Source organism: Crinia signifera, chromosome 6, assembly GCF_055691185.1.
Source record: "Crinia signifera chromosome 6, ASM5569118v1, whole genome shotgun sequence".
Taxonomy (NCBI): domain Eukaryota; kingdom Metazoa; phylum Chordata; class Amphibia; order Anura; family Myobatrachidae; genus Crinia; species Crinia signifera.
Genome location: NC_139222.1, coordinates 165,815,748 through 165,840,294, shown reverse-complemented (window position 1 = coordinate 165,840,294; position 24,547 = coordinate 165,815,748). Strand labels below are relative to the sequence as shown.

The 24,547-nt window shown below is 46.0% G+C and overlaps 1 protein-coding gene across 1 annotated transcript in view; it reads right to left on the bottom strand.

Annotated features, from left to right (window-relative positions):
- Positions 1 to 22,336, bottom strand: part of LOC146009670 (protein-glutamine gamma-glutamyltransferase E-like) — a 73,597-nt gene extending 51,261 nt beyond the window's left edge. The window contains exon 1 of the mRNA XM_083150127.1: positions 22,147 to 22,336. Within this exon, the coding sequence (XP_083006253.1) occupies positions 22,147 to 22,336 (190 nt within the window). The remainder of the gene's footprint in view (positions 1 to 22,146) is intronic.
- Between the last annotated feature and the right edge of the window lie 2,211 nt (positions 22,337 to 24,547).

The following is a 24,547-nucleotide window of genomic DNA, read 5'->3' as shown; positions in this document are numbered from 1 at the left end:
GGGTCCCATGTTATCCTACGGGGAAAAACAATACAGATTTGCCAGGTGATAGCTCCGGTTCCCAGGGGGCTAGAGACACAGAGCTCGTGCCCGGGTGCCCCCTGAATCCGCCAATGGCACCTGGCAAGAAACACGTCTTGGCATACCTGAGAGTGTCAAGTGCCACCAATATGATATGATATATATAAAAGGCATAAATATTTATTTTTTATTTATTTATTAACAGTTTCTTACCGAATGCAGCATATTCTGTTGCGCTTTACGAAAGGAGACATCACCATTTATAGAAATTTAAGAACAAAAAACATATTTTAATAACAATTAGACCATGGGTCTTCAAACTGTGGCCCTCCAGATGTTGTGGAACTACAGTTAACTGACAGTTTTGGCATGCTCTTATAGGAAAAAATGTGGCAATGCATGTTGGAACATGTAGTTTCACAACATCTGGAGGGCCGCAGTTTGAAGACCCATGCACTAGACCTTATAACCTAATTGAGTCATTATTACCTTATGCAATTTCGATGCAATGTCTTTTTATTGAGAGAAAAAGCATTTGGTGCAAAATGTGTTTTGCTTTTAAGAAAATGTATCATTTTTGTTTCAAGGTTAGAGCTAATTATCCAATTTACTGTTTAATATAATTTTCTATTTGCATGACAATATCCTTGAAAACTGTAGGAGAATATACCAAAATAATCTATCCCATCAGTCGGTTTTAAATGAAAAATGAGCCACATTACAGTGGGTTAGGATTAGGAACATACATTTTTTTCTGACAATAGCAACAGTGACACCATCTGGTAGACTAAAGTACTGCAAATACAATTGATGAATTACTTAATGTTGTCTTGTTGCATATAGAAACATAGGGTGACATTCTATGGGATGTGCTAAATGCGCATTTTTTTTATCGCACCACTTCGCCCTTTTTAAAATCGCAAGATTGGCCCGTTTTTCGCATATTTAATGAGATGCGAAAAACGGGCCAAATAGTGCGAATAGGTGCGAGGTGGTGCGATGTCTTTAGTCCTGAAAATGTGCGATTTTCATGTCTTAAAATTGCACGTTTGCAGGAAAGCGCAAAATAATAAAAAAAAAAACGAGCGCGGGGTCCTCCGCCCGAGCATAACCAGCCCCGGGCTCATTGAGCCGGTGCTGGTGACATAAAATCAGGGTCCCCGACAAATAGGGGTCCCCTTGATTTAATGAAACCAGCACCAGGCTCAAGGTCCGGCGCTGGTTCCCAAAATACGGGGGACAAAATGACTAGGGGTCCCCCGTATTTTAAGAACCAGCACCAGACCCAACCAGCCAGCAGGGTAATGCCACAGCCGGGGGACACTGAGGAAGGAAATCCTACTCACCTGGTCCCCGGCGACGACATCGGCATCCTCTCCGGCAGACGCGCTGCTCCCGGCTGCTGTGGTACCCGCTCTCGGACTGAAGAGACGCAGAGATTTTCATCTTCCGCGCCTTTCCTCCGGATGATTCTATTGGCCGCCTAGCGGCCAATCAGGAGCCGACTTTCTCGGCTCCTGATTGGCCGCTAGGCGGCCAATGGAATCATTCTGAGAAGAGGCGCGGAAGATGAAACACAGCAGCCGGGAGCAGCGCGTCTGCCGGAGAGGATGCCGATGTCGTCGCCGGGGACCAGGTAAGTAGGATTTCCTTCCTCAGGTACCGCTGTGGACTTCATCGGATCCGGGACCACGGACCAGCCCCGGAACCAGGACCAAGGCCCCGGAACCGGACTCTTCAGCCCTGGAGCCCCGGAACCCCAGGACCAGCCCCGGAACCAGGACCAAGGCCCCGGAACCGGACTCTTCAGCCCTGGAGCCCCGGAGCCCGGACCCAGGATCCAGGGACCAACCTACGGGCTCAAGGTAGGTAAGTATCAGTGTGTGTGTGTTATGTGTGTATTAAACTTTTATTTTTCAGGGTGTCAGTGTGTTTTATTTAACTATTTTTTGTACTGTAGAACTACAAGTGCCAGCGGGCCCTTTAATGCCCCACATGCTGGGACTTGTGGTTCTCCAAGTCCCAGCATGCGGGGTAGGCTTGCTGGGACTCATAGTTCGACAGTAGAAAACAATAGTTTATCTTCTTTTTTTTACACTTTACATCAGCCCGATGCCCACCGCCCAGGGGCATCGGGGACAGCCCCGGACTTTCAGCATGGGCTGGTAAGTCCTGGAGGGGGGGACCCCTTCTCTGGGGGGTCCCTACTTCCCCAGGACCCCTGCCCATGCTGACCAGCCAGGGGGATAATGCTTTGGCCGCGGGACCTTATATAATAAGTGTCCCCCGGCTGTGGCATTACCCTGCTGGCTGGTTGGGTCTGGTGCTGGTTCTTAAAATACGGGGGACCCCTAGTCATTTTGTCCCCCATATTTTGGGAACCAGCGCCGGACCTTGAGCCTGGTGCTGGTTTCATTAAATCAAGGGGACCCCTATTTGTCGGGGACCCTGATTTTATGTCACCAGCACCGGCTCAATGAGCCCAGGGCTGGTTATGCTCGGGCGGGGGACCCCGCGCTCGTTTTTTTTTTATTTTAACTGTTTAATTTTTTTTTTACACCAGAACCCTGCACAGAACATTGCGATCTGTGCAGGGTTCAGGCTAATTCGCCCATCAGAACCTGGTCTGATTTTTGGGCGAATTATAGACACACTTTATACAAATCGCATACCATTAAATATGCGATTTGTATACTTTTTCATGTGAAAACATCTGGAAGCGATGTGCTGCGAAAAGCAGCCATCGCATTTCCAGTGTGTCCAACTTGTTGGAAAAATCGCACTTTTTTCACATTTTCGCAGCTCATTAAATATGCGAAAATACAAAAAAATGCGATTTCGGCCGTTTTTGCGAAAAAACTCGCAAAAGTCTAAACTTCTCATCCCATAGAATGTCACCCATAGAATTTGATGGCAGATAAGAATCACTTAACCCATCAAGTCTGTCCCTTTTTAGCCGCTAGGCAATCTCAACCCTTTTTGATCCTTATTTCCTTGTAAGGATATTCTTGTCTATCCCAAGCATGTTTATATTGCTCTACTGTGTTAGACTCTACCACTTCTGATGTGAGGATATTCAACCTATCCACTACCCTTTCTGTAAAGTCATTTTTCCTTAAATTTCCCCTGAAACTACCTCCCTCTAGTTTCAGTGCACCTCCTCGAATTCTAATAAGTTATGCCTTGTTAATACCCTTGGAATATTTAAAAGTTTACATAATGTCCCCCCTTTCCCTTTTCTGCTTTAAACTAATCATGTTAAGATGTTTTAGTCTTTCTGGGTAAGTTTTGTGATGTAGGCCATGTGCCCTTTTAGTTGCCCTTCTTTGTACCGTCTCTAATGTCCTTCTGGAGATATGGCCTCCAGAACGGGACACAGTATTTGGATGAGGTTGTACCAATGACCTATACAGTGGCATTATTAATTATATTTTTCCTTATGCAACCAAACATATGACTTGCCTTCCTCATTGCTTTGTTACATTGCCTTTAAGTCACTGGAAATAGTGACTCCTAGATCCCTTTCCTCCTTAGTAATTTCCAATTTAGTGCCATTACTATTATACTGTATATAGCCTTTAGGTTTTGAGACCAAAGTACATGATTCCACATTTTTATGCATTAATGAGGGTTTGGTTGGGTTTTTGTTTTCAGCCCTTGCAGTGAGGCAGGATATTGTGGCAACAGTGACTATAATATTCAGCCTAGCACAGGAGACCAGCAGGTTCTAATAATTAGCTAAGACAACTACAATAGTGTTGATATACTATTTGATTAAGAATTGACAAAACGTAGCCACATTTAGCTGATGTCATTGCTGAACATATATATTGATATCACTTACTTTAAAAAAAGAAAACATCTTTGTCCATTTGCACCATATCCAGATTTGGTCAAAGGGTCCTCCACAGTTCCACAGTTCTATCTTAGTCCTGTTCTTTTCTCTCTCTCTGTACATCATATTTAGGTTAGTTCATTAGCTTTTTTGCTTCCAATATCATCTCTATGCTGATGATACTCAAATCTACCTTTCATCCGCTGACCTTTCTCCATACTTGTGTCTCCAAATGTCTCTCTGCTGTCTCTTGGATGTCCCAGCGCTTTCTTAAACTTAACATGTCTAAGGCTGAGCTGATCATCTTCCCACCATCCTGCACTTTCTCACCTCCCACATTTAAATTAGTTATTGATGGCACTACGGTTTCCTCTAGCCCTCAAGTGCACTGTCTTGGAGTAATCCTTGATTCCTCATTTTCCTTCAAACCTCACATTCAGCACCTCTCACAAACCTGCCATTTTCATCTAAAAAATATTTCCAGGATCAGACCCTTTCTTACACAATATTCTACCAAGAGCCTTATCCTTTCTCTGGTCATCTTCAGACTGGACTACTGTAATCTCCTTCTACAGTATGTGAAATCCCTGAAAAATGCCTCTCTCCGCTCCAATCTATCCTCAATGCTGCATCCCAGCTCATCTTCTAAACCAAATGCACTACATCTGCCTATCCTCTTCTACAAGCCCTTTACTGGATTCCCTTCCCTCTCAGAATCCAATTCAAGGTTCTCATCCACTCTTCTCACATCTCTGACCTTATCTGAATTTACACTCCCACCTGTCCTTTCTGCTCTGCTAATGCACGCCGCCTCTCATGCCAACTGATTACTTTCACTCACTGCTACTTCCAAGTATTTTCATGTGCTGCTCCCTACCTCTGAAATTCTCTACCTCTCTCCCTTAGACTTTCCACCTCCCTACAAAATTTCATACAGGCTCTCAAGACCCACTTATTTCACCAAACCCAGAAAAATCTCACCTTAACTCTTTGGTCCATGCTTACTGTCTACCCTATCTGTGTAACCCTTGTCTGCCCCTCCCCTTTAGAATGTATGCTCTCATGAGCAGGGCCCTCTTCCCTCATGTGCTTTTACTTTTCTTACTTAGCCATTGTTGATGGCACCACATCCTGCAGTTTTCTGCCATGCTGATACTTATTCCAGTGTCCTCTGCTGATGTTTATGTACTCTGTTGTATTCAAATGTGAAGGTGCCCATACACTTATCCAATTTGGCCTGATTTCACCCGATCCCGATGGATCAAGCTGAGAAATCCCTTCCGACCTGATGTGCGGTCCCATGGGCATCGGGTTGAACCCTACAGATTGAACCTGCTGCAGAATCAATCTGTCGGATCAGACCCAGCAGCGGCACATCGCGGGTGCTTTTTGACACCCACAATGTATAGGGTCCGATCCATAGGTGTGTGTCAGTGCAGGGCCGCCAATAGGGGGGTGCTGTGGGTACAGCTATCCCGGGCCCCGGCCTCTAGAAGGGCCTGGGCAGCTCATTTTGCCCGCAGCAACCCTCAGCTGTGTGCTGCATGCTGCAAGCGCTGCTCTCGGACCTCAGCAGGTCCCGAAGCACAGCCTGATTTCTTCAATGCCAGAAGCCGGAGGCCAATTAAAATGCTGCGTCGACTTTTGAGCCAAACAGAGCTTGTGTACCATTAGCCTACAAAATCAGAGCGGCTGCTGGTACACAAGCTCTGATTGGCTCGCCCGCCGGTGCTGCATTTTAATTGGCCACCGGAGTTTTGCATTGAAGAAGCCAGGCTGTGCTTCAGGACCTGCTGAGTGGGTAAGTTAAGGGAGAGGGGAAGATGGGGGTCCACGCACTGACATCCACAGTGCCTGGCAGGGGGAAGGGTGAACAGTTTAACCCGGACTGGAAATCAGTCCCGGGCTCCAAAATTCCTGGTGGCAGCCCTGTGTCAGTGTGAAGTACCGCTGGCACGCACCTATATGCAAAGGCGGGGAGCTGGAAGCGTCTGGATCCCGGCTGCAAGAAGCAGATAGCAGCATTTGCCGGGCTGCTGCTGAATTTTAAAAAATATTTTCAAAAGACCGGCCGCTTATTGGCCAATAACCGGTTGGCCAGTCTTTTGAAATATATTTTTTAAATTCAGCAGCGGCTTCGCACCCTGCCTCCCAGCAAATTCCGTTACTCGTTCCCCACAGCTACCAGCTGTAAAAATGGCACATCAAGTGCCAAATCCCAAGTGAGCCTCCCAGGGAGCTGCCGGATGAGCTCAAGGGCATATTGGGCCTTAGGACAAGTCAGGCTAGTGTATGGGAGCCTTAAGGTCACTGTTTTGATTATGAATTTATGTACTCTCTAATTAGGAGCTGTGGATACCTTGGTGTGCCATATAAATAAAGGAAATAATAATAATAATTATAATAATAATAATAATAATAATAATAAAAAATGGGGAGAATACTTGCCTCCTCTACTGGAATGGCCAGGTGGCTCCCAAAAATTGGCTAGCGCTCCTGTTCTCCCAGTCAACATCGCCTACTTGCATCCTCCACAGCATAGCCACCCCCCACAGCCTGGGGGCAATGATGCTATTTCTGTTGAATTGCATCATAGTGGCCTTGCACAATGACCCACAGTGCCTGTTATCTCAGAATTGTGGAGCGGCAGCAGGTCCATGGTTATGCAATTGAGGGGATATGTCCTTACTTCAATCCTACTCTGCATCACACCCTACCATGATGCTCCATGCACCCCAGCATGCTAAACTGGCTGCTTCCTTCCTGAGGGTGCGCCCAGATGGGGATGCGTGAGCTTCTCACACATGTGCATACCATTGCTGTGAATTCCATTTTCGGTGAGCTTAGGCAAATGGTGCACCAAGTTGGGATGCTGGTGGGCTGGATAAGCACAGCTCCATCTGTATGTATGTAGTGCAATTTGTTGCTATGGGCAACAGGAGATGTATATTTTAAGTATATGACTGATGGGATTCAGTACTGAATCCCGGCGGTCGGGATCCCGGCGTTCAGAATCCCGACGCCGGAATCCCGACAGCCGAAATGCCGACAAGGGGGGGATCGTGGATCGCCCCCCCCCTTGCGGGCTTGCTGCGCTCGCCACGCAGCGTGCCCGGTGCCTCGGTACACTAATTTATTCTCCCTCCAGGGGTGTCGTGGACACCCACGGGGGGAGAAAGTGTCGGGATTTCGGCGGTCGGGATTCCGGCGTCGGGATTCTGAACGCCGGGATCCCGACCGCCGGGATTTTAACTGCATCCCGACTGATGCATAGGTGTGCTATATATTATAATATTATTGCAGTATTTTTATGTTTTAGGAATGGAATATTTTTATTTGCATAGTATAGTATAACTTGTTGCTATGGGCAACACGATTTGTATGTTACAAGCACATGATTGGCACATAAGCATTTTAATGCTCAATAGGTGAACTTGACAACCTAGGCCAGCCTTCTGATGAAGTCCAAGTGTTGAAACGCGTAGAGTAATTGCCTTACGTTTGGAAGATACTGTATGGGAGCTACCTGCTGCTGCCTTATGAGCTGATTGTGCTGATAACATATATTGTGGATGTGTTATTACTTGTGGTGGTAAAGACCACTACCATTGGTAGTGTATTTATAACCTGTTTTTATTTGCGATCTTGAAAAAAACTAATTTCTACAGATTCATGCACTATTTAGCACGATGTGTTTTCTAGTTACATTTCAGATAACACCTGGTAATTGGATACAGTACGAAGGTTGACTTGCGACATGTTTTAAAAGGTCTGTCAGTGGTCAGGGAAAGGGGTAAATTACCCCAAAAGGGGTAAAAATTAAATTCCTCGGGGGTAATGGACGGTCGTGCTCATAGGTGCCGATTCTGTGGGTGCTCAAGGGCCCGAGCACCCACAGGAATTAATGAGCACCCACGTGCACGTAACTCCAGAGTCCTAATGCCGGGCCACTGTATTTGCATAAAAGGAAAATGAAGTGGCGCTGGTTTGATGAAAAGGTATATAAACGTTTAATAACAGTTAAAAGTAATAAGTACAATTGCACAATATGAAAAATAATAAAAAAAATAAAATAAAATTAATTGAAGAATCAGATGGATAAAAACAAATAAATTGTTATAACTGGACCGGAGGTTGAATTGATGAATTGAATATTAGGACCAGTTCCATGGAATGGGGAGGTGTAACAGTGATTGAGGAAATCAAGAGGCCCACTGGGCTAATAGTTACCACACGATGTCTCAGATGGTCTAATTCCAGATGTGATTATGAGGGTGTCCTCAATTGATTGCGGTGGTGGGGCCACAGTGGGCAATGACCCGATGATGACGGGGGCTAAGGTTGTATATAGCCAGGTATTTCCCACTTCGCTAGAGGTCCCAATTTTGCGGTTGATAAAAAGCAGGTGTCCTCAAGGTTGGTGAACTTGGATGGCAAATGATGTAAGTGGCCAACCTCAATTCCTGCACTCGCTGTATACAAGATGTCTGGCTGGGATGATGACCGATGGTTGATATTGGTGGTAACAGGCTGAGAGAGCGTGGGTAACAAGATGACAATGATGATCCAGATGGGCTGGGTAGGCAGAGGGTATTCAATGTGTACAGGTGATCCTGTCCAGAGGTACTCCTAACGCGTTTCACTGCTTGAAAGGTGCAGCTTTTTCAAAGGTGTATTTGCATGTTGAGCCTTTCAACAGGCTTGAGTACACACCAGCAAAAACATAAATCGGCACCTCTGGTCGTGCAGCATATGCATCTATGTGCATGCCCGGCTGTATCTAGGCAGAGTTCATTACCCCCAAGAATTTAATTTCATTGCATATAGAATGTATATATATATATATATATATATATATACATTCTATATGCATGCCTGGATGTGTGTGTTACAGTACTGTAGTGTACAAGGACCTGACACAGAGCAGTGCATCAGGCCCTTGTGTATAACACACTTCTCTGCATGATGCCTCAGGCCCTGCCTCCCAGTCCTCCTGCTTCTTCAGAATTGTCAAATAGTTGCTGCGCAATCTCAGCAGTGCACAGTCTGTACTGCCGCTCCGGTGCCAAGTTTCTTTGCCTGGTTATAGGCTACTGTCAAGGTATACCCATCTCTAGTCTATGAAAATCATTTGCACCGACTGTCACTATATCCTCTTGAAATACTGACACTAATAGTTGCCTGGACGTCACATTATCAATGGCTATACTACACACAGCCTGGCAGCCATTGATGGTGATGATGATGACCACCATGTATGGCTGTCTGTGGTACAAATTTTGTACCACAGACAGCCATACATGGTAATCACTATCATTATCATCATCAATGGCTGTCAGGCTGTGTATTGCACTAGCAGGATATATCATCAATTCTGGGGGTACAGTGTGTATTACAATGATATTCCTTCCTTTCAAATCAAGGGGTTAACGTCGGTGTATCTAAATATATTTTTGGGTAAAAGGTAAAAAGTTCCCTGACCCCTGGTCTAAGTGCTACAAGTAGGGTTGCCACCTCACTAATCTTGGATCCCTGGAGACTTTTCCCTCACCCTCATTTATGCGCGCGCTCCCGGAGAAGGGGGTGTGGCCTAATAAAGGGGCATGGTCTATTCTGTACAGTGGGCGTGGCCCCTGTAATAGCTAAAAAACAACCGATTTTTGCCCATTACATATATATATTTACACATATACATACACACACACACACACATATATACACATATGTGTATATACACACATGTGTTTGTGTATATATATATATATATATACACACATACATACACATATATATATATATATACACATATATAATATATATATATATATATATATATATATATATATATATAAAATGTGCTGGCTGTTAATTAATTTACCTAAGGCTGGCATGCTGGCTGGGCTGGCTTGGCTTGCGGGTTGGTTGGCTGGCTTGGCTTGCAGGTTGGCTGGCTTGGCTGGTTTGGCTGGGCTGGCTTGGCGGGCTGGCAGCCCCAGGCGACACCAGCGGTGAGCGGAGGGCGGATTGCGGCGGGCCTGCAGACATCATCTTGCGCGCAACTGTCTCTACGCGGCGGTCGGCGGAGAAGAGCATGGAGGCTTTTTCAAACACCCGAATTCCGGGAGAATCCCAGAATCCGGGAAACTGAAAAAGCCTCCTTGAGGGTTGCCACCAGATCTGGGAGATTCCCGGAAAAACGGGAGAGGTGGCAACCCTAGCTACAAGTCTGGTAACTGGATACCGAAGTGCAAAGGATGGCTGTCGACCTGTAGTGCTACCAGTCTGGCAATGAACAATGAAACATACTAAAGGGTTTCAACTTCAGGTTAAAAAACAACAACAATACATTATTGATTTGGGATTGTATTAATGGCTGCTGAGAAAAATAGCTTTGTGGAGTTCCAGGTAAATACAGAAAAGGCTTATTGTAAATCTGATAACAAATATTACATTTCTAAAATGAAATCTCTATTTTTAAACTCAAGGTACAAACACTCACTTACCTAGAGGTGACCATTTTGCTTCACATCTTCACATTAAGATGAGGAGCACCTGCTTTGGCGACTGCTGATTTGTTGCAGGCTTTGAAAAGCTGTTAGCCCCCTGTCACTGTCTCCATGGCAGCAGGAGCTGTCCTGGAGCAACTGGGTAAAGGAAGCCACATTGTCCGCTTGCCCAAACCAGTGCATGGGCAAGCGGGATACAGTCATTGGGTCTACAGCAACTAGGTCGACAAGCATTGGGTCGGCACCGCTAGGTTAACAGGCAGCAAGCTCGACATGGGTCTAGGTCGACATGGGTGTAGTTCGACAGGTCATTAGGTCGACACAAGCATTAGGTCGACATGGGTAAGGTCGACATGGGCTTTTTCACTGTTTTTTGAGCCGACATGTGCCGACAGGAGGTATTTCATGCCCTACCATCCACTAGGGCGTGGTGGGAGAATAAAATAGTGTGCCGAGCGTAACGAAACACCGTGCCTGAAGCATTGCGAGCGAAGCGAGTGATGCGAGGGGATGCGGTACATTTCAAACTGTGTCCATGTTGAGAGTCTTGACATTCGGGTAAAAAAACTGTGAAAAATCCCATGTCGACCTTTTGACTGTCGACCTTACCCATGTCGACCTAATGCTTGTGTCAACCTAATGTCCTGTCCACCTTGACCCATGTTAACCTAGACCCATCTTGACCTTGCTGCCTGTTGACCTAATGCTTGTCAACCTAGCTGCTGTAGACCAAACGATCCCAACCTGGGCAAACAGCACAGCCAGCTGCTGTAAGATGCAGATGAAAATAGGAGAGCACACAGCCCTAAAACAGCCTGCATAGCCCACCCCCAACTCCCTGGATGCACATACAGACGGTGAGCTCAGCATACCAGCAGTGCCAGATTAAGCTCTAAATGGGTCTGGAGCTGAAAATGATCAAGGGCCTATTATGTGCAATAATAGGGGTTGTGGCCAGCACCTAATAAGTTGTGTGTGTGTGTGTGTGTGTGTGGGGGGGGGGGGGTTGTAACCAGTGTTCTGGTTGGGTGGTCCGCTCATGGGTGTGTCTGTATTTGTGTAAATACTTTTAACTAATTATATATGCCTGGAAAAGGCAGGGGGCTGGCATAGCAAAAATGCAGGGAGATATATTGGCTGGTGCACTCCAAAGCTAAGATACTTGCGGGGTGAGGCGGCATTCCAGTCATAAAAAAAATACTTAAAAAGCCGAAACTTGGTACACAACATTTCAGCACCTTTTATGTGGTCACCTACGTTTACCACACCATATACCCCTTATACAAATCATGCAACACAATAGTAACCCCCTTATACTGTACTTGCCTCTTACACATTATGCCACATGGAATGAGCCAAAATTCACACAGACTGAGCCAAAATTCACATTATGGCACACGGATTGAGTCAAAATTCACGTTATGCCACACAGATTAAGACAAAATTCACATTTTGCCACGGATTGAGCCAAAATACACACTATACCAAACAGAATGAGCAATAATGCACAATATGCTTCAGAAATTGGGGCATTGCTCGCCAAAGGCAAGCATTACAATTTTACACCAAGATGCCTATTACATGTTAAGCCACACACCATAATTCCCATTATGTATTATGCCAAACACCATAATGCCTATTAAAAATGATGCTACATAAATAAGTGCTGCTTACCTACATGCTCATTGCCTGGGGTTCGATGCTCGTTGCCATGTGGGATTACATGCTCATTGCCAAGGGGGAATACATGCTCTCTGTAACTGGGGGACAGCCGCCGGGTTGAAATGACAGCCATTGACAGCCAGAAAGCAGGGGGCTGCCCGGCTTTATTCAGAGCACTGCAGGTCCCAGCTATTTGAAATAATACCCCTTCACACCAGAAAATACAGGGACTTAACCGGGATGGCCCCTTTTACACCAGCCTAGTCTCTGCATTTTCTGGTGTGAGGGGGAGAGAAACCCCCCCTGGTAAACAATCAGCTATATCTTCGGAACCAACTGACCCATTTACATGTGGGCTTCGAATGATTTTGGTCACGTGAAACTGGGCCATTTGGTTTCAGAGAAATCTGTCCTCAAACAACATGAACAGCCATGAAATTACATTTCAGAAATGAAAAAAATGGTTTATCCACAATATCTCTAGAACCAATGAACCCATATGGACCAGCCTGGTATCAGATTGAAGGGCCAGCGATTTGAGATCAACCTTGAGCTTCTGTGATGCTGGAGGGAGAACTGGCAGCCGTTGGAACCGGGTGGGGGTTGGAATTAGCGGGTCCCATGTTATCCTATGGAGAAAACATTCCAGCTTTGCCTGGTGGTATTTCCGGTTCCCGGGGGTCTAGCGATGCGGGGCCAGGCTCGGTGGAATGCCCTGGCCCTCGGCTACAAAAGAGACCTATTTGGAGAGTGTGCCTAGAGCTGTAGATCCATCAGGTCCATTGTTAATCCAGCCCTGCATACCAGTGCCAATCCTCAGTGTTCCCACTGACTACCTCTGGCTCCACCACTGCAGTCATAGCACCATCTCGGAGGTGTGCTGACAGTATGCTTTGGTGTACTTTACCATGTATAACCTTGCCTCATCTTACCCTGTGGAATCATGCTACTGTACAACCAATTCAAACTACTACCCCAGCCAATCAGATCTTGCATACCAGCAACTGCAGTGATTGGTTGTCTGACAACAAGTTCCAATTGGCTCATGATTCGGCATCATATTTGATTGAAGAGTGCACTCCAGTGGCCAGTGGCAGTAGCAGAGGCCATCCCAGGGTGGTGAGTGAGTCCTGCTTAGGGCATTATGTGTAAGCGGGACTACAGGAGGCAGTATGTACTGTAAATAAGTGGCACTATTATGTGTAAAAGTGGCACTACAGATGGCATGTGTATGTGTATAAGCACCAATACAGTGGGCATTATGAGTTAGTTGCGCTACAGAGAGCATTATGTGTTTAAGCGGCACTAATGGGCGCATTAGATGTGTAATACCCCTCTTGCATTTGCAAGCTGGGTTGCACCTGGGATTTTGTATCTTGGTGCGACCCGGCTTTCAAACCCTTTCCCACTTTCGTGCCGAACCGGAATAAAGTCAGGCAGGTGATGTCATCAGAGGGGCCTGAGTGGCACTGGGAGATAAGAGCGTATTCCAGCAGCAGCTTCTGTATTGCAGTTAACGGGACCCAGGTCACATCGACCCAGGTTACCCATTACCACTGCTCCTGGACCCAGGAGCATCCTGAATCCAACCCAGGTGTAGGAGTCCTGGGTCAGTTGACCTGGGATTTTGCATTTTCACTAGCAAAAAACACAGGTCAATGGTTATTTTTGGTAGTGGAAAAGGGGTATAACTGGCACTACGGAGGCATTAGGTGTGTAAGCAGTACCAGTGGGGGAATTATGGATTAAAACGGCACCAGTGGGGCTTTATGCATGAAAGTGACACTACAGGGCAGGGGCATAATGGTTGGTGACATCATGAGTTACTACACCAGGTGACAACAACTAGTGACGCCTCTGATACTACCTATACTACAGTATATGCATAATATATTATATAATGAAGAACATTTTTTACATTTATTCCTATGAGTAATACATAGAAAATATTTAAGGCACAGACACATTTTTTGTAACACGGTAGATGGTGCCACCTAGTGGCAGCTTCTTGTACCGTTTCCTTCCTTCACAAGACTACTGTATTTATACATCTTATCATTTTAATGTTTGCAAGCTACAGTACAGTACAGTATACAAAATAACATTTTATCAATAATATATAACGCACTTATTTTTCTTGCCTTGCTTCTCCAGTTAATATTTTTTCCCTTTACATCACCCAATCCCTACCCTTAACCCAAACCCTCCCTCTAGTGTCTAACCCTAATTAGGGACCTGCTCGACAAGAGGTGACCTGGACGATTAGTGGGCAGGCCAATATGACTGGCCAATGATATACCAACAACCTCTTATTATATATTATATTATAATGTAATTATAGCATAGTGCATTTGCACCCTCTCTCTCTGTGTAACCCATTTATTCTCAGCAGATGGCACCTTTCATTACTGAGGGTGTGCAATTTAGAGCCAATTTCCCCTAATTCACTTACCACAGCATAACCCTATTCCTTCCTCCAGTGCCTTTTCATGCTAATCCTTTTGCATGCAGCCTAACCCTAATGTTGAAATTTCACGCAACATTCTCAGAATGTCGGCATGTCTGACCTGTTAACAATGTCAACATTATAACAGTCAAAATTGCGGTGTCAGCATTATGAATGTTGACATTGTCAACCAAATCACTATATTCCCTTTAAGTTTAAGCTTCCCTTAAATAAGATTCTTATTATTTCCCAAGGGAAAGGTTCACCCCTCTCCCACTTACACCCTAGAGTAGGATAACAATGGTTCATTGTCTGCCTTGTCTTTGCTCTCACTTTTACTTTTCACAGCCACTACCTCACCCAATTCTTACATCATTACCACTTGGACAGAAACTTGTCTACTCGGTTATTGTTTACCAGCTGTAAAACTGTAACCACCCAGAGCCATCTTAACAGCAGTGTAGGCCCCTAGGCAAAGCAATGCACTGGGGCCCCTAAACACCTATTCATGGGAATAAAAATGTAAATGTCAGGGGCGCAGTGACTTACTTATAATGGGTGCAGTGTGTGCGGTTCACAGGGGACCCTGAGTCCACTTGCTGCACCATTTTTTAATACTTACCCTTCCGGAATACAGTGATAATGGCTGCAATGCTGCTGAATCCCTTGCTGAGATCTGTGCATGCACATTAGAGCTTGAGCCCTCTAATATATTTGTCTCTGTATCACTGCACTTCTGTGGGCAGAGAGGAGGGGGCATGGAGGGAGAAGGCTCCTGCAGGCCATAGCTAGAGATTTTGGGATCCCATGCCAGAAAGAGCTACGGTGTCCCTTCCCCACAACTGGAATTTGGACAGGAGCGTGGTCTCACTGGGAAGGGGAGTAGTCACATAATAATGTTATGCCAATGTAAGGCAACCTATAAACTGTCAGTCCAGCTGGGTAGGGACCGGAAGGTTTATCAGCCATGGGCCCTAAGAATACTGGGGCCATGGGCAACTGCCCACTGAGCCCAATGGAAATGATGGTCCTGTAACCACCTTCTCACTGGCCTTATACTTACCACATTATCCCTTCGACTAGGATCGGCCCCAAATCACAAGTTTTTATGGTCAGTGTCCTCTCTAGCCTACGTTCGCAGACTAGTGAACAGGTAAACATTGCCCGGCCCAATGCGCACACCCCGGTGCCGAACCCCTCACTAGCATGCGAGGGGATGTGTATGCAAAACATGGTGACTGACTGCTGACCATCGCATGATTATTCTGCGTAATGAAAAGGCAGCCAGGACTTTGTTCTCCGAATTCGGGGCAGGCACTGATATCATGTGACATCAGCCGCCCACCCCAAGCAGGCATCGCCACACCCGCATATGCAGGGGAATGCCCTGACCTCCCCCTTCCCTCCCCTTCTCCAGCGAATGGCTCGGCGAGTTTCACAATCGCACATGTGCATATTCGCGCATGTCCCTGAACATCGGAAAAGGGGCCAAATTCAAACCCTAAGGAAGGTGTCTGAATCGGCCCCTATGTCTCATGTCAGTCTACAGTATTTGCTAAATTTGTGCTGTGAGTTATGCTGATTGCTAACTTTGACGCTCTGACTGAATGATTTGAGAATTACTCATACTCTTATATTTCAGGTTATTGTACCACATATATCTGTGTATGCTTACAGTAATTGTATGCTATAATACTTATTGACATTCATGTATTCATTGGTATTATGCTTAATCGCATTAATGTAAATGTATGCAGACTGTCCAGACATGTGGAATTTGTGATGCCTATAAAGAAATTAAAATAATGATTATGAAACTGTCTCTGGTAATAGAAAAAGATCTCACTTGTCATTGTGCGTAGTACAATTTGTGTCTGTCATTGATATTCCAGCCCTAGCTCTTATGCAGGGATGCAGTCACCATGCCAGCAATCAGGGTGCCGGCGGTTGAAACTCATAGCGCTGAAATCCTGACCGGCGACCACAACACAGGTGCAGTGCTGGAATCCTGACATTGCTGGAGATTCTGACGCCGGAATCGCAACAGCCAGCATCCTGATTGTAAGTATGGACTGTTAGTGTTAGGCAGGGGTGGTGGCCTTGGGGGGAGGGATTAAATGATCTTTGGATTGACCACTGACTAGCAACATCGCAGCATCTTACATAATGTCTGTGACATTGCTGGGAACTGAGACAAACGGAGAGATTTGAGCAAGAGGGAGACAGAGGGTTTCATGCAGAAGACTAGCGGGCAGTGAGAGAGAGGGAGAGAGAGAGAGACAGGGGGCGAGGAAAGGGTTCGAGAGAGGGGGGCAAGATGGGAGAGAGCGGGAATGGGAGAGTGTCATGGAGTGAGAGAGGGGACGAGAAAATGTCAGGGGGAGAGAAGGTGTGAGAGTGTGAGAGAGTAGGAAGTAGGAATGTACTATTGGGAAAATGCTGCCAAAAGCCAATTTTCCAGCTTTGGATGCATTTGCCATATGTACTAAGCCCCAGACGCTCCACGTGGTGTGGAGGATAATGCCAGAAAAAGCCTATTGTGATATCCTCATATATTAGCATATGGCCTGTTCTAGAATGTATAGGAACATCTGTAGTGTACCATAGACATTGATGCCATACTAAGTATTCTTCATAGAAGTTGCGTTAGGATCATCCCCATAGGGGACATTCAATGTTATTATAGGCATGTATAGGAATGCCTTCACAGAAGGTCACTGGGACTTGAATGAACAAGCAATGCAATTACTAGTAGTTTATTGGACATGTTAACCCCACCGGGAAGAGTTAGACTAGCCCAAAGGGAATATTCCCTCAAGGACAATGCACAGAGACTACCCTTATAAGGGAGGATATTGCTAAAGGAGAGAAAACATTGTGGAGACAGGAGAAACTGAGCTCGCGGGCAGACCGGGAAGTGAGGGGTGCCGCGAGGAGAAAGCAATAAAAAGGAACTGAGCCGGTAACGGCAGGAGGAGTCCTGAGGAGAGCTCTGAGAGGACGGAGACAGGAGGAGATGGGTGCACGTTGAGGTGTTTGACAGCGCGGCACTGCATTGCTAGATTACCGGAGTTATTATTATTATTATTATTATAATTTTATTTATAAGGCGCCACAAGTGTTTCGCAGCGCCGTATAAAGGAACAATACAGGGAGACAAAAACTTGGCATAACATTGAATAAATAACAAAAATACAGTACAAATAAAGAGCACCACAGTTCAATACACATTACAGCTTAAATGTAAGTAGTGAGGACCCAATCAACATACAACTAGAGGCTTGAGGCCAATGATGGAGATGAGTATGAAGATGGTCACTGAGTGTTGGAGTAAAGGAGAGCTGTGAGTGAAATGTGAAGAGAAGTGGGCTTTGACAACAGGAGGGAAGAGGGCCCTACTCGGAGGAGCTTACAATCTAGTAGGAAGGGGAGACAGACAGATTACAAGAGGTGCAAGCGAGGGGGTGGTGGTTAGATAGCAGGATGTAAACAGGAAACAGGCAAGGGGTCGGAGAACCAGCTGGTTTATGCAGTGGAAGGGTACGCTTTGATGAATAGGTGAGTTTTCAGTGCCCGTTTGAAGCTTTGCAAGGTCGGGGAGAGTCTAATGGAGCGAGGGAGTGTGTTCCACTGAAGGGGTGCAGCACGGGCAAAGTCCTGTACTCTAGCATGGGAAGCAGTGATCAGGGTGGAGGAGAGACGACAGTCGTCAGCTGACCGTAGAGGGCGGGAGGGTGTATGAATGGAGATGAGGTTAGAGATATATGGAGCAATGGAATTAGAGATGGCCCTGTATGTGAGTGTGAGGTGTTTGAAGAGGATTCTGTAGGGGAATGGAAGCCAGTGCAGATTTTGTTGAAGGGGAGTAGCAGAGTTAGAGCGGCGGGAGAGGAAGATAAGCCTGGCTGCAGCATTGAGGACAGATTGGAGAGGAGCTAGTTGGGATTGAGCGAGGCCAGTGAGAAGAGCATTACAGTAGTCAAGCCGTGAGATGACTAATGAGTGGATGATCAGCTTAGTTGCACTCTGTGAGAGAAAGGGCCTGATGCGAGCAATGTTGCGTAACTGGAACCGGCAAGAATGGGCCAGGGCTTGGATGTGGGGTGCAAAGGAGAGGGAGGAGTCAAGTGTGACACCCAGGCAGCGGAGTTGGGGAACAGGGGAGATGATGGTGTTGTTAACAGTGATAGAGATATTAGTAGGGGGCATAGCTCTGGGTGGGGGAAAGATAATAAGTTCGGTTTTGTCCATATTCAGCTTCAGAAATCGCTCAGACATCCAGGTAGAGATGGCAGCGAGGCAGTTGGAAACTTGAGAGAAAACAGTGGGGGACAGATCAGGAGAGGAGAGGTAGATTTGGGTGTCATCTGCATAGAGGTGATATTGGAAGCCAAAGGAGTTAATGAGTGCACCCAGAGAGGAGGTGTACAGAGAGAACAGAATGGGGCCAAGGACGGAACCCTGAGGGACCCCGACAGGAAGGATAGAAGGTGGTGAGGTAGAGCCAGAGGCAGAGACTGAGAAGGAACGGTTGAAGAGGTAAGAGGAAAACCAGTTGAAGACTGTGCCAGAGAGGCCAATGTTTTGGAGTGTGTGGAGGAGGAGAGGGTGATCCACAGTGTCAAAGGCAGCAGATAGGTCCAAAAGGATAAGCAGGGAGAAGTGACCCTTGGATTTGGCTGACAGCAGGTCATTGGTGACTTTCACTAGGGCAGTCTCAGTGGAGTGAAGTGGGCGAAAGCCAGATTGAAGGGGATCTAGGATGGAGTGGTCAGACAGGTAGCTGGTGAGACGCCTGTAAACCAGCCGTTCTAGTATTTTAGAGGCAAATGGGAGAAGAGAGATAGGGCGGTAGCTTGTGGGAGATAAAGGGTCCAGGTTAGGTTTTTTAAGAATAGGCGAGACCAGAGCGTGTTTGAAGGGTGAGGGAAAGATGCCAGTAGAAAGAGATAGGTTAAAGAGGTGAGCAAGGTGGGAGCAGCCAGTGGGGGAGAGGGAACTGAGGAGACGGGAGGGGAGAGGGTCCAAGGGACAGGTAGAGGGGGGAGAGGATGAGATGAGTGAGCGGACTTCCTCAGCTGTAGTAGGGCAGAAGGATGACAGAGTGGGTAGTTGGTAGGGGAGGATGATTGGGGTGGGTGGGCTGCAGAGGGGGTATGGAAGGAGATATCATGTCGGATTACCTCAATTTTAGAGAGGAAGAAGGAGGCAAAGTCAGTGGCAGTGAGGGATGAAGGGAGGAGGGGTGGTGCAGGGCGAAGTAGAGTGTTGAAAGTATCAAAGAGACGTCGGGGATTGGAGGAATGGGAAGAGATGAGAGATTTGAAGAAAGATTGTTTGGTATAGGAGAGAGCAGCGCTGTAGGAGGAGAGAATAAACTTGAAATGGAGGAAGTCTTCCAGAGAGTGAGATTTTCTCCAGAGGCGTTCAGCAGAGCGTGCACATTTTTGCAAGAATCTAGTTATTTTGTTGTGCCAGGGTTGTGGTTTAGAGCGTCGAAGGGGAACAGTGTGCAGGGGGGCTACAGAGTCGAGAGCAGAGGTGAGAGAAGAATAATAGAAAGAGGCAGCCTGGTTGGGGCAAGTCATGGTTGAGAGAGGAGAGAGGAAAGTCTCCAGGGAAGACAGGACAGTGGGGTCAAGAGATCCGAGGTTACGTCTGGTGACTGTGGGTCTGGGCAATGAGGGGAGAGGGGAGGTTGGAGTTTGGAGATTGCAGAGCTACGCAATAGGCAGGGTGGAGAGCGGTGCTGACAGGCAGTTCCCTGAGGGAGATAGACTGAGCAGAGCAGCACAGCATTGGGAAGGTGGATATGGGTGCTGTGGAAGGCCGGGATACTTACTAGGTCCCAGGTGTGCAGTTTCCTTCTGTTCTGGTTACCGGCGGTGACGGGCGGCAGTGACAGCGGGAGCCGGAGGAGATCCGTGTTCGGCGGGGAGGTGCCGGAGTCAGCTGCGTCAGCATAAGAAGGTGGCACAGAGGCGGAGAGCAGGCAGACCCTGAAACAGATAAGGTGGTGACGGGAGTGGTGAGTAAGGAACCAGCCCTCAGAGCAGCATAGTACAGCCTCAAGACAAGCCCCCAGGCGGCTCTTATATAAGTGTACTGACAGACAGAAAGTCCTCTTTAGCAATCACCCTGAGAAGGATAACCAGCACATTTGGCTACATATTAAATTAGCACACAGTGCACTCAGCCCAAGGCTCTGCTGTGAAGTTTTATAAAGAGACTATTTGTACCCAGCTCCAGTTGTCAGAAGAAGATATTTATTTCATAAACAGTGTTTAGAGAATTGGATATTGGCAGGTTGTAACATATGCAGCTGCAGTTTTCAGCAAGATCCAACCGTTCATTAGAGGAATATCACTTCCACCAGTGGGTGTAGAGAGACTAACAGCGCACAGCTGTCCTACATTATTCTAAAAGGCAATTATTTCAGGCACATTATTATCTACCAGAGATCCTCACTAAGGATATAGTTCACCAGAGACCCCATTTGTCCGAAGACAGTGTGTTTAGGAAGCATCTCATTTTGGGATTTAGTCATTTCATCAGCAAGTTAATAACTGCTTCAAAGACTGTAACTATACAATTCAAATGCTGACAGAAACCACCAGTTGAGGCAGAGCTGTAAAGGGAACTTTGTACTCAGTCAGCTCAGAGAAAAATTGAGTTACTCTAAACTTGGAGAAATAGCAATTACCACTTCGAAAAAGGACAACTGGGCAGCAGCTTGAGAAATAAAGCACATGGCGTTGGGAATCCCGACATCTATGAGCAATTAACAGTATTCAAGCCCTAAAAGTGCGTACACACTGGGCAATATATCGCCCGGCGATATATTGCAGGGCGATATATCACTGAGCGATATATCGCTCAATGCCCCCCTTTAATTGGCGACCAGAGACAGTCGCTGATGAAAAGAAACCTCTGCCGGCGGTGCCGCAGAGGTAATCAGCTAGTCGCAGGAGCCAGCAACCATATTCCCAGCGATATCAGCCCTTATCGCAGCCGTGTGTACACGGCTTTAGTTAGACCAGTTAGCATTTGCAAAGGAAAAAGGGTCAGTGACTTAATTGCTTCACACTTACTGTATCTGGACTTAATCGTATCCAGTGGATTACAAATAACCCGCAGATAGCATTCAGTTAGACTTTTAATTCCTGCAAGAAGAGGGAACATTTTCCTTTCAGTAAATGCTTAATTGAAGGTGTAACTGCAGTTACAGTAGGAACATTGTGAGACTATTGTAGATTAAATAGTTATTGCGCAATAATAATAATTCCTGGAAAAGTAGAGGCCTCTATTATACAGTAATTGTAAAGTGAATTGTTTATTGCCAAAATGAATTACACTGTATTTTGTTGCATATTTATAATAATTTGTTTGCAATATAGCAAAAAGGTAGGGTTAGTGTTATGTTCATTGGTAGTGAGAAGGAGAACAGGAGTGGAGGAATACATTGAAGGATCAACGTCCTTTGTTCCGGTATAATAAATCTTGTCACTTCTTGTTGTGATTTACCTTGTAACTATTGAATGTACAGTATTGAGGTGCATTACACTCGTCTCCGTGAATAATAAATTGTTTACTATTGATAAAGAATTGTCTCCACGTGGAATACTGAATGCCTATCTAAAGCACAGAGAGCCATATTTACCAGAGTGAATACTAACCTGTGATAGATTTCACATTTGGCGTGAACGAACAGGATACGGACAAGTTTAAAAGAGACCCTATTGAGAACTCAAAATGTCTCAAGACAATAGTCAGGAGAGGCAAGAAGATATGCTTGGCAACGAGGACCAAAGGAGATGCAGGGGATAGAATAAGTTCAATTGTACGTAAACTGGCATCGATAACCATGCCCTATTACTTTGGGACGCCATGGCTTCCTACTTATACTGGAAATAGGAGAATGACTGAAACCAATGTGTTTCGTGACTTTAGGGAACAAATTGAAACCATGTTCCGGGTATATGAATTAAATGAAAGTGAACAGATAGAGATACTATTGGCCCAACTGAAAGGATTTGCTAAAAGAGAAGTGAAGTCATGGCCGGAAAGTCAAAAGAAATCGACAACAGACATAAAAAAACAAGTTAGCAAAAATGTTCGATGCAAAGACTCTATCAGAACTTAAAACGCAGTTTTATTCTCGAAAGCAGCAACCGCAAGAAACGTTACAAGAATATGCAATATAATTACAGGAGGCATTACAGGATATAAAGTTGTGTGCCCCAAGAGAACCGATTGAAGAAGATGAAACTTTAACAAATCAATTCCTCGATGGAATCTATGATGCGAATACCAAAGGACAGTTAAAGATGCTACATCGACAAGAATCACCTATCAGCTTTTCAGACTTCAAGGATAGTAAAGGTTTTAGGCGATAAACCCAAAAAAGGAACCGTAAACACACCTGTTGAAACCATTTTTCAGCAAATTCAATCCGCTGCCTCTAAAAACTCCATCAAAGAAATGAAAGGGAAAATTGCTGAATTGACACAAGGAATGACTAATCTTTGTCGAGAATTAAGAACTTTAAAAGAGACGCAGACACTACAGAGACCTTGGCAGATGGAGAGAGAACCCCGTTACGGAAATGATGGGAGAAATGCTTCATGGAGCTCCCGCCGACTTCCTACAGACAAATTTGCTGAACAAGGAAGACCCATCTGCAGACGTTGCCAAAGGAGCGGGCACATTGAGCGAAATTGTCGCAGTGCGGAACATTTAAACGAAGAACTCCCGAGGTCCGGGACCAACCGTCGGGAGACTCTTCAGTAGAAGGTCTCACATCGCATGAATGGATACCAAAATTTGTCGGGTGTTGCCCTACCATTGAAATAAAAAGGAATGGAGTCAGTCTACCAGCATTGTTGGATACCGGGTCACAAGTGACTGCAATTAGATGGGACAAATTTAGTAAGCATTGGAGGGAGGAAAGTATCATAGCCCCACCACCGGCCGGGTTGAATTTGTTAGCCAGTAATGGACAACGTATTGAGTGTTGCGGATACTGGGAGGCTGAGATCGAGATAGGACAAGCTCAACTCCTCAATCAAAGATGTTTAATTACGGCCTTTAAAGACCAATGGTTACCACCCATAATTATTGGAATGAATGTCCAAAGAAATTGCCCTGAAGAACTAATCTCGACACTGACACAAGAACTGTTCAACTAACCTCAGACTGTTAGACGAATCATGCAATACACCATCTTTGACCGGAGAAGCCAGGCGGGGAAGAGAGTGCTGGCTACACAGGTACAAGGAACTGTCAAGTGGTTTAATGTCCGGAAGAGTTATGGCTTCATCAACAGGAATGACAAAAGATGATGTCTTTGTCCATCAGACGACTATAAAGAGAAACAACCCCCAGAATTTTCTGCGCAGTGATGGAGATGGCGAGACGGTGGAATTTGATGTGGTAGAAGGAGAGAAGGATGCTGAGGCAGCCAACGTGACTGGCCCTGGTGGTGTACCGGTTAAAGGAAGCCAGTTTGCTCCCAACAGACAACGGTTCCGCAGATGGTCCTACCAGCCAAAAGTAGAGGATGCTGCAGAATCTGGTGGAGAATGCATAAGTACGGACCAAGCAAGTGAAGGGGAGAGAGTGGAGGAAGTGTTCCCTCAGCAGAGACCCGTCCAGTGCAGAAGTCCACCTCCATTCTTCCACAGACAACATTTTGGTATGGGAAAGAGAGCAGTGAATCAGGAGCTTGACACCCTCCCCGAGGGGACAGAAGTTATACAGACCGACGGGGTGAACGAACACGAGCATCGGCTTGAACTGGCCGAGAAAGTAGTGGAAGAAAGGATGGAGACAGCCCACCACCGACAAGGGACAAGTTATGGCCAGGACGCGAATGCCGCATCGTTCCGAGTGGGAGACCGGGTTTGGAAGATGGATGACCAATGGAGTAACAAGTTAGATCCCTTCTGGGAATCTGTACCCTACGTGATTTTCCACCTGCCGGCTACAGACACTGGGGTGTATGGGATAAGGATAGATGGAAATGACCACCAAGTTCTCAAGATGGTACACAGAAACCAACTCGAGCTATGCCAGGGC